This window comes from Oryctolagus cuniculus, chromosome 3, assembly GCF_964237555.1.
Source record: "Oryctolagus cuniculus chromosome 3, mOryCun1.1, whole genome shotgun sequence".
NCBI classification, from domain to species: Eukaryota; Metazoa; Chordata; class Mammalia; order Lagomorpha; family Leporidae; genus Oryctolagus; species Oryctolagus cuniculus.
In genome coordinates this window covers 165398916-165409866 of record NC_091434.1, presented here as the reverse complement: position 1 = coordinate 165409866, position 10951 = coordinate 165398916, and the positions used below count along the sequence as shown (strand labels likewise).

General features: G+C 52.1%; 1 protein-coding gene across 4 annotated transcripts in view; it reads right to left on the bottom strand.

Annotated features, from left to right (window-relative positions):
- The window catches only part of AHCYL2 (adenosylhomocysteinase like 2), a 228156-nt gene extending 224080 nt beyond the window's left edge, over positions 1-4076 (bottom strand). For 2 of the 4 annotated variants that reach the window (XM_002712027.4, XM_008258211.4), the window contains exon 1: positions 3622-4076. In XM_002712027.4, coding sequence (XP_002712073.3) covers positions 3622-4008 — 387 coding nt within the window. In that variant the 5' untranslated portion in view covers positions 4009-4076. The remainder of the gene's footprint in view (positions 1-3621) is intronic. The other 2 variants (XM_008258209.4, XM_008258210.4) reach the window with 1 other exon arrangement.
- Positions 4077-10951: the final 6875 nt, after the last annotated feature.

Here is a 10951-nt window from a genome sequence, read left to right as displayed (position 1 = left end):
TTTGGGGAGTGAACCATCAGATGGAACAGCAGACAGGACACCTCTCTACCTCTCTACCTCTCTCTCTTTCTCTCCTTTATACCTCTGTGCTGCTCTGCCTTTCAAGTAAGTAAAAATAAACAAGCATTTTTTTAACGGAGCTAAAGCCACCTATATCTCATGGAATTGTCAGGATTACAGAACTGCCTATGATAATTCCTGGTACATAAAAGGCCAACTAATGGTAACTATTGAGAGCCCGAGTGCCAACTGCCTTACCGAACTTTGCAAGGCTGTTCTTTAACTAGCAAAGGAGTCATGCTGCTCCCACGGTCCCATGCCTACATCCAAAATATTCCATTTCAGCAATCCGTAATTAACCAAATCAAGAGATTAAACAAATCAGGGCAAGAAAGTGCTAACGTGGCTCAAGTCAATCTCCTCTGACAGCAACTAAGTCAGCGCGAGACGGGCACAATTGCCAAAAGGAATCAAGAGTCTATTTCAACACAGTCACTACTGATCCTGAGGTAGGCACAAACTAGCTGAGGTTCTCGGGCTTCCGGCCTTACTGTCAGGAAGTTTTAATTTTCAGCTTTGGAAGATCCTCTCTTGCTTGTTCTCCCTGCTGTGCTCCGACACTCCTATCCTTATTTTCAACAACACAAGGAAGAAATACTTTCGGTGACTGCTACTGCATTCACTGTGAAACTTATCTTCCCATTTCGCATATGACATTTTACAGATTCTTGGTTTCACAGGCTCACTTAATGTGAGTTTATGAACAACATGTATAAACATGGGAAGTCTTCAAAGAGTTCATGAAAATGTGTATTACAAAAAAATTAAGCATGGATTTCAAAATTTTTGCACTAAAATAAACTTTAATAAATTCCATTTTTCCACAAACTTTTTTTTTAAATTAATTAATTTGAAAGGCAGAGTTACAGAGAAAGAGGAGAGAGAGAGAGATCTTCAATCCACTGGTTTATTCCCCAAATGGCTACAACGGCTGGAGTTAGGCCAGGCCAAGGCCAGAAGCCAGGAACGTCCTCAGGGTCTCCCTCATGGGGGCAGGGGCCCAAGCATTTGGGCCACCCTCTGCTGATTTTCCAGGCTCATCAGCAGGGAGCTGGATCAGAAGTGGAGCATCCAGGACTCAAACTGGCACCCATTTGGGATGCCAGCACCACAGATGGCACCTTTACCCACTACGCCACACGGGCTCTTCCACTAACTTTTTGAATGACTATCCTGTTTCAAAGCTGCAATGACAACATCTGACACCCAGAGCCCCCTAAGCTAACGGGATGGAGACAGGTACCAAAGGTGTCTGAGTAACCTGTCAATCATACATTTATTCTCATCAACCAAAGCACTTGGGAATTCTGGTTCTTCAAGAAAGGTTTATTTCCCATGTGTCACTGAGCAGAGTAACAGAACTAAGAAAAATGATGACAGATACATGAATAGAGTAGGGAAATCATCAATGAAAATATAACTGAAATGTTTGCACACGACAATTACAAAATAAAAGCAACAGTCACCAGTTACAGAGCCAAAGGCAGCTATTTCAGTCCCAGTCCCCCCAGACCTCCCTCATAATAAAAGCAGAAGGGAGTCCAGGGCAGAATGATTACTTAAATAGACAATCTAAAAATCAGGAAATGCTCAACAAATCAAAATGTCATACTGCAGTCCCCTGGTGGGAGACTTTCAACTTGAGGGAAGAAATCTTGTTCTCATTCAGCCAATGGACACGCAGAAAGTTAAAGGTCCCGCCCCAGAAAGCAGCTCAGCAGTGCCCTTAGTTTTGTCAAGGCAGCTGCCTCCTTGCCCACAGCCTCATCCACTTAATTTTCAGCAAAGAAGCTGGGTTTTGTTTGTGTGTGCATGTGTGTAATTAACATTGTAAGGCAAGCTCAGCCCTGTCTCCCACAGCCTTGAGGCTGCTGAGTAAACCTAGAATCACAGAACACACATTTTGATGCTGAAAAAAAAAAAAAAAAAACAAAAAACAAAAAACAAGAAAGTGCTTCAGCGACAAGGAACACAGTCGAGAAGCATATCTAGAATTAAAACAGACTCTGGTGGTGGCCTGTGATTTTTAACTTCGTTCTGCAGAATCGTATCTTTAGAAGTCACGGTGGCCTGTCTTTAAGCAATAATGGGAGGAATATAAATCTTATAGTGAATGATAGCTGCAACTTCCTAAGACCCTCTGATATGCAGCAAGTTCACTTCATATCCTATTTTACATAAGAGGAAGCTAGGATTTGCAGGACTTGGTAACTACCCAAAAGCTAGTGAAGAGGGTACAGGATTGGAACACAGGTCTGCCTGGCTGTTAATCCAATGCTTTAAACGCAATCTGTTAAGTACTTTTACCCTCAAGAGATCTAATAAAATTACAGATTGTAGACAAAAAGACTCTTAATCACAAGAAAAAGATTTGGCCAAAGTTATAAAGCAACTCCACTAGTCAGAAATATGCTTCAGACTCGCAGACATTATACAAGTGCTTCCCACAGTGGTGCCCATGCTGCCTTTCTATTGTAATTCTTCCCACAGGAGTTTCGCGCTGCAAGTGACAAGGACACTGTCCTAAAGCACTACTGAATTCCACCAGCCTTGCCTCTGACACGGTGGCTGGCATGAAAGGGCTGTCACGGAGCTGTAACAACAAAAAGTTAGCCGGATCCCAGGTTCCAGTTCAGCCGAGTGCTACACAGTAAACCCCAGGCAGCCTCCCATCCCTTTATTGATGTTCTGATACGATCAATTTCAATTACAATCACAAATCACTGTGTAGAGTTTGCCTAGGAAATCTGCCACCATCCGTTTTCCCAGGGTCCACGTCTCTGTGTCAGTGTTTGTCCTGTCTGTCGGTGCTGATTTCGCTCCCAGACAGAAGACAGCCACGCCACGGGCAGCCTCGCGGACTGGTAGCCCAGGGGCGTGGTACACCTGGGGGCACTTGCTCCCCGCAGTTCCGAGGCGCCCTCCACACGGTGCAAGAAGCTGACAGCTCAGACAGAAAGCCTCACAATGACTGCCCCCACCCCGCCCCCCAAGGCAGCATTTCTTCCTAACACTTTCAGATGATAATAAAGGAGCCAAGGAAGCAATCCTGGTGGCCAACGACAGAGCAGGGAGGACAAACCTTTTCAGGGGGAAAAAAAAAGAGTAAGGAGAATCCCTCCTGCGCCTTTACATTCAAAGACGTGAGGCTTCCACGCGAGCTGGGAAGCAAGGGCACGGCTGCTCTCCGGACGCGGCCGGCCGGGGCGTGGGGGGACCACACAACTCCCAGGCTTGCCATGCGAGCTCTCCAGAGACGATCCCTGCACCCCGATGGCTGGGAGGGTCCCCACGCCCGAGTCAGGGGGTGCGAGGGGCGCCTCTCTCCCACCCCGCCTATTGCAAGTAGTAGCGGAGCGCTCCCTCCATGTTACTCGGAGCCAAGTGCGGCCGAGCCGCCCGGAGGCCGGGCGGCCGCACCCCCGACACTCGGGGCTGCAGGGGCAGGCGCTCTGCTCCCGCGATCGGAAGGGAGGGCGTGGAGGGGCCGCCGCGGCGCCGGACGACCCGCGGCTCCCGCTCCTCCCTCCCTCTCCTCGAGAGGCAGCCCGGCCCCAATACCTTCTTGACCGTGCGCGGCGCCTCGGTGACGGTGCCGTCGGGGCTGACCAGGGCCTCGCCGCCGTCGCGGTGCCGCTGGTGCTGGTGATGCGGGTCGCTCCGCTTCATGGCCGACGCCTGAGGCACCTTCCCGGCGGCAGGGCTGAGAGCCGCGGCGGCGGCGGCGGCGGCGGCGGGCCCCGAGCCCGGGCCGGGGGCCGGGGGCCGCTCCGCGGCAGGAGCTGGAGCCTCGGGGTCTCCGCCGCCCGCTGGGGGGACCATGGCGCCCACGGCCGCGGCGCTCAGTCCTAGCTGCGGCTCCGCCTCGGACGGACTCAGGTCCTTCAGCTCCACCTCAGGCACCTTGGCTGCTGCCGCCGCCGCCGCTGACACAACCTGCACCGACATCACCGCCTCCGCTGCAACCGCCGGCTCTGACTCCAGCTCCAGCTCCGGCTCGGCCCCGCCTCCCACCTCCCTTCCCCTTCCCTCCCCCATTCCCCCACTCCTCCCCTCCATCGCCTCCGCTCCCACCCCCTTCCTCCGCCCGCCTGCCCGCCCGCCCGCCAGCCCCGGCTTCTCCAGCCCCGCCCCTCCCCGCCCCGCCCCCGTCCGGTCCGGCTGGCGCGCGAGGCGCCTCGGAACCTGTAGTGCGCTTGCTCGGGACGGCGCCCGGCGAGGACACTGAGGGACCTCAGCCCCCGACCTGCACCGCGCGCTGCGGGGGCGTGGCTTCGCGGCCCCCTGGGAGTTGTAGTCCCTTCCGGCCTTTGCTCCAGGACGCCTGGGAGAGGGAACTCCTGGGCCTAGGGCGGGCGGCTAGGGGAGGGGAGTGGGGATAGGAGACTCTCCAGTGGGGATGAAGACGAGAAAGTCTGCAGAGGAGTTGTGGCTTCCGGGCCAGGAACGCCAGAAGCCTCAGGGAAAGTGGGGGAGGAAGGGCGCGCTACCCGGCCGGCGTGACTGTCCTCCGAGTGCGCGCGCGTCTGCGGCCACGTGAGCCGGTGTTTCAAGGCAGAGCGGCGGCGTCACGGGAGGAGGGCTCTGCCCGGGTGGAAGTGGCTAGGTTTTCCTTTCTTTCCCTGATGCCTTTGCAAACTTTAATGCCTTTGTTTTCAGAACGAATAAGACAGGACCTTGTGTGCTTTGGTGACTTCGGGCACATTTCGGGTCTCCAAGCTGACAACTTCGAAGGCTGAGGAATTCGCGGGTCTCCTTAAATGAGGCCACATCTTTTGACCTATTAATTCTGCGAGGAAATAATCAGAAATCCAAGTTCGTGAGTCGGCATAAAGGAATATTCATTAACATACGAATGGTCATTTCTCCAAATGATGAGATTTTGGGTAGCTTTTACTTTGTGTGTACCTTTCTGTAGTCTTTAAATTGGCAGTTTTTAATAACAGAGACGTATTTTAAACTGTCCAAAATATAATGGTTACAACCTCTACAAGTAAGTTTCCAAGAACTGTTAATAAGATAAATACGTGCTTATGATAAAAAATACTAATCTAAGCAGACGAAAGTGAACAGTAAATGAGATTTTATATAAATAACTCTTAAAATACATTACACTGCAATCAACTCTGATGACAGATGAAGAGACGGATTTTTTGCTTCTCTGTTACTCAGACTGAGGCACAGTTTATGCCTTAATAACCCGGACAACTCAGGCAGGCGACTTTGGAGTAACCATTTTTCCCCCTGGTAAGGAAGAGAAGTCCCCTGCCTGGCTCTCTCCTTCCCTTGAGCTACTGTGAACCTGTGAACTTCGTGGAGCTGTCCTGGTTGGAAGGGAAGCTCTCATTCCTGGTGTCAGATCTGTGCCTCCCACCAAGACATCTGAGCGCTGCGATTTCTACCAAGTCCACGAGTCTCCCAAGCACAAGAGCTCAAGGACGCTTCCTCTTCACGTTCTGGCTTTCAGAACGTCCTGCCGGTGACAGAAATCCAGCCCCGAGCTTCATCTTCCAGCTGTTGGGGCAGAGATTAGCCGCCCGTAACTGATTTCTTTCTTCCCGCTAATGCACAAGGGAGCTGTGGTATAGCCACCTGGCGTGTGCTGGAGCCCAGAAGGCAGCAGCTGCCCACCTGGAGCGCCAGCAGAAGTGATCCCTGAAGGGGTGGTTAGTCCTAGAGCGGAACGTGGTTAGAAAACATAAGGGATCAGAGCACTGCACAGAAACGGATCTTCGTGTTTTATTTATTCAGGCACCACCACTCTGGGGACCAACTGTCAAGGCATACTCTTCCCCCATTCGCACCTCCATCGCTACGCACCTGCTGCCTCTGCCATCTCTGTGGCTGAGGGCCACCAGGCACAGCTGAAGGAAAATCACCATGCTGGTCAAGCACAAGTTTATGAACGCCTTAGCGAAGTGTGCACTACAGAGCTTTCCCCTTCGCCTGGCTCATGCAGCTTCGAGAACCGTGGTAGACAGGGAGAACTTCTCTGAGGTATCTAGCCAGTCCAAGAAGGAAAATGAAGCTAGTAACATTGAGAGCTCCCCCAGGATATAGGCTAGCCAGCGCACCCATGGTGAACACCATACTCATGGTCACATGGTTTTCCTGAACCTGTTAAGTACATCACCCTTAAGTCGGAGCAAAGCCACCAGACGTATGAAGAAAATCTCCCATGTGAAGGACAGAGACAACATAGCAGAACAAGTAAATAATAAAGAAAGCAAGACACCCCCACCACCAACACCATGACATCCTCAAAGCCTTAAGATACTGTATCTTGAAGAACATGCTGTTGCAAGGAGTGAATGAACAATGAGGGGCCAGCACTGTGATGTAGCAGGTAAAGCCGCCACCTGCAGTGCCAGCATATCATATGGGTGCTGATTCTAGTCCCAGCTATTCCTCTTCCGATCCACCTCCCTGCTATGGCCTGGGAAAGCAGTAGATGACCCAAGTCCTTGGGCCCCTGCACCCACGTGGGAGACCTGGAAGAAGCTCCTGGCTCCTGGCTTCGGATTGGCCCAGCTCTGGCCCATTGCAGCCATTTGGGGAGTAAACCAGCAGGTGAAAGGTCTCTGTCTCTTCTTCTTCTCTCTCTGTAATTCTGCCTCTCAAGCAAATAAATAAATCTTTAAAAAGCTGCAGGATCAGAAAGATGAATTTTTAAAAGATTTATTTTGTTTATTTGAAGGGCAGAATTACAGAGAGAGGGAAAGAAGAAAGCTCTTCCATCCATGGTTCACTCCCCAAATGGCTGCAGTGCCGCAATGGCCGGTGCTGGGCCAGGTCGAAGCCAAGAGCCAGGAATTCCATCCTGTGTCCCACATGCATGGCAGGGGGCAAGGAGGTGAACCATCTTCTGCTGCCTTCCCAAGAGCATTAGCAAGAAGCTGGATCAGAAGTGGAGCTGCTGGGACTCAAAGCAGCATGGTGATAGGTGATGCAGGTACCTGCTGTGCCACAGAGCAGGCCCCCAATATTAAAATGTTTTTTAATATTTATTTATTTATTTATTTGATGGGCAGAGTTACACAGAGGCAGAGAGAGAGAGAGAGAGATCTTCCATCTGCTGGTTCACTCCCCAGATGGGCACAATGGCTGGAACTACGCCAATCCAAAACCAGGAGCCAGGAGCTTCTTCTGGATCTCCCATGCAGGAGCAGGGGCCCAAGGACTTAAGCCATCTTCTACTGCTTTCCCAGGCCCCAGCAGAGAGTCGGATGGGAAGTGGAGCTGCCAGGACTTGAACAGGCACCCATATGGGATGCTGGCACTGCACGCAGTGACCCCACCCGCAAGGCCACAGCGCTGGCCCCTAAAATGTTTTTGAATCAGTTCAAGAAGCTGGAAGACAAGGCCTGCAAACCCTACAGACCCTGGCATTCTGTGGAGGGACAGGACACAGAGCTACTGTTGCCAAGGGCGGTCCTCCCACTGTTCAGTGGAGACTGCCTTCTCCAAAAGTAATTGCTGTCTCATACAGAAGCTTATAAGCTTGCTACAATATACATTTTCCCTACTGCTGGCTCAACCTTAGCTTGTTCAAGCCTGCTGAATGACTCACTGTGCATTCCCCTTGGGGCTTCCAGAACTGTTACTGTTGCCTTCTCCTCTTAACCTCCACCTCTTTGTTCCCTTCCATCAGCAAAGAGTGGAAAAGCAAACTCCTTGTCCTCCCCATTGGGAAGTCACGTGATCGTGCCTAGACCCCTGTCTGGAGCCTTGGCTCCACCGCCTCCTAGCCAGTAGGTGCTGGTCGCTGGAGGGGAGGAGTCCTTGTCTCTCTGTCTTTCTCTCTCACTTTTTTCCACGTGTTTTCAGGAAAGAGAGAAAGTGTGCTTTCCACACTCCCTCCCCTGTTCCCGTGTCACTCAGGCCAGTGGAAGTGAGTAGCAGAGGAGTCATCCGAGTGACAGGGCTGGCTCCCAGGACAGGAAATGATGAGTAGGTAGTGGGAGTGAGCTCCTACAACACAGCTGTTTAAACTACCAAGGCTTGTGCAAGTTTGTGGGAAAGTGGAATTAAAAGATAAGTTTATTTTTGGTGTAAAAAGTTTTTGAAATCCATGCATAAATTTTTCCATAGTAAGCATTTCCATTGAACTTTTTTTAAAAAGATTTATTTGTACATGAATTCAAAAGGCAGAGTGACAGGAAGAAGAGAGATCTTGCATCCTCTGGTTTACTCCCTGAATCGCTGCAAGCCGGAGCCAGGAACTCCATCCAGGTCTCCTGCGTGAGTGGCAGCAACCCAGGCACTTAGGCCGTCTTCTGCTTTCCCAGGCCATAGCAGAGAGCTGGATGGGAAGTGGAGCAGCCAGGACTTGAACTGCGCTGCGATATGAAAGCAATGGCTTAACCCACTGCGCCGCAGCGCCAGGCCCTCCCCTGAACTTTTTGAAGATCCTTCTATGCATGGATTTCCAGATTTTTTGCACCAAAATAAACACCTTTTAAAGATGTTTTCCATTATTTTTTTTTTTAATTTTTTTTTTGACAGGCAGAGTGGACAGTGAGAGAGACAGACAGAGAGAAAGGTCTTCCTTTGCCGTTGGTTCACCCTCCAATGGCCGCTGCGGCCAGCGCGCTGCGGCTGGCGCACTGCACTGATCCGATGGCAGGAGCCAGGTACTTCTCCTGGTCTCCCATGGGGTGCAGGGCCCAAGCACTTGGGCCATCCTCCACTGCACTCCCGGGCCATAGCAGAGGGCTGGCCTGGAAGAGGGGCAACCGGGACAGAATCCGGCGCCCCGACCAGGACTAGAACCCGGTGTGCCGGTGCCGCTAGGTGGAGGATTAGCCTAGTGAGCCACGGCGCTGGCCTAATTTTTTTTTTTTTTTTTTTGACAGGCAGAGTGGACAGTGAGAGAGAGAGACAGAGAGAAAGGTCTTTCTTTGCCATTGGTTCACCCTCCAATGGCCGCCACGGCCGGCGCACCGCGCTGTTCCGATGGCAGGAGCCAGGTACTTCTCCTGGTCTCCCATGGGGTGCAGGGCCCAAGCACTTGGGCCATCCTCCACTGTACTCCCTGGCCACAGCAGAGAGCTGGCCTGGAAGAGGGGCAACCAGGACAGAATCCGGCGCCCCAACCAGGACTAGAACCTGGTGTGCTGGCGCCACAAGGCGGAGGATTAGCCTAGTGAGCCGCGGCGCCGGCCTTCCATTAATTTTTAAAAGAAGATTTATTAGGGCCAGCGCTGTGGCGTAGCAGGTAAAGTCGCTGCCTGCAGCGCCAGCATCCCATATGGGTGCTGGTTCTAGTCCTGGCTGCTCCTCTTCCAATCCAGCTCTCTGCTGTGGCCTGGGAAAGCAGTAGAAGATGGCCCAAGTCCTTGGGCCCCTGCACCCACGTGGGAGACCTGGAAGAAGCTCCTGGCTCCTGGCTTCAGATCAGCGTAGCTCTGGCTGTTGCAGCCATCTGGGGAGTAAACCATCGGATGGAAGACCTCTCTCTCTCTCTCTCTCTCTGCCTCTCCTTCTCTCTGTGTGTAACTCTCTCAAATAAATAACTAAATGATTTAAAAAAAAGTTGTTCATTCTGAGAGGTGGGAATAGTGATGTTAAGTTATTCTTTGTGCTTTTCTAACTCTTTTTGATTTTTTCAAATTAAAAACAGAACTCAGCAGGCAGAGGAAGGGTTGGGGCAGTAGCCAGACTGCCAAGAGCAACAGAGGCGGGCCTGGGATCCTGGTAGGCCACGCAGTGTGGCCGGTCAGGGGGCCCGCAGGAGCCAGGGCAGAGCTGGATAGACAGCTGTGTTCTCTGCACAGCCCAGCAACAGGGCTGCACTTTGAGGGCTCCAACTGGGGAGCCTTGATAGACGGGTGTCCACTGTGCTCACTCTACCTCTCCCAGAAAAACTGGGTTGTGGGCGTGTCCGCAGGCCCAGCCAGCACTCCAGCAGCCCGCTACTGTCTGCCCGCACAAGAGGTGGACTCACACTGCCCTCTAGTGGCCGGAGTCTCTGCCTGCCTCCAGAGCCACGCAGGAAAAGAGCATGTCTCAGCTTTTTAAGCTCAGACTGTGAACTTACCGCCTTCACCCCTCACCCCACCCTTTACATAAGTAATCCCACTAAAGAAAGGTCAGAGGTTGGCCGGTGCCGCGGCTCACTAGGCTAATCCTCCGCCTAGCGGCGCCGGCACACCGGGTTCTAGTCCCAGTCGGGGTGCCGGATTCTGTCCCGGTTGCCCCTCTTCCAGGCCAGTCCTCTGCTGTGGCCAGGGAGTACAGTGGAGGATGGCCCAGGTGCTTGGGCCCTGCACCCCATGGGAGACCAGGAAAAGCACCTGGCTCCTGCCATCGGATCAGCGCGGTGCGCCAGCCGCAGCGCGCTAGCCGCGGCGGCCATTGGAGGGTGAACCAACGGCAAAAGGAAGACCTTTCTCTCTGCCTCTCTCTCTCACTGTCCACTCTGCCTGTCAAAAAAAAAAAAAAAAAAAAAAGAAAGGTCAGAGGCCAGCACAGCAGGTAAAGTCACCGCGTGCGATGCTGGCATCCCATATGAGCAACGGTTCCAGTCCCAGCTGCTCCACTTCCAATCCCGCTCCCTGCTAATGCACCTGGGAACACATCAGGATGGCCCAAATGTTTGGGTCCCTGCACCCATGCGGGAGACCTGGAAGAAGCTCCTGGTCCAGCCCCAGCCATTTGGAAAGTAAATGAAAGCTCTCTCTCTCTCTGTGTGTGTCTTTCCCTCTCTGTAACTCTTTCAAATAAATAAATCTTTTTTGAAAGAAAGAAATAAAGAAGGGCCAGAGAGAGAGAGAAACCAGCAATCGAATGTCCATCAAAATGCAAACTGTAGCACTTTCCCTCATTTCAGAAAATATCAGGAAAGAACACTTCAAAGTTTTGTTGTAAACACTGTGGTTAATACAGAGTA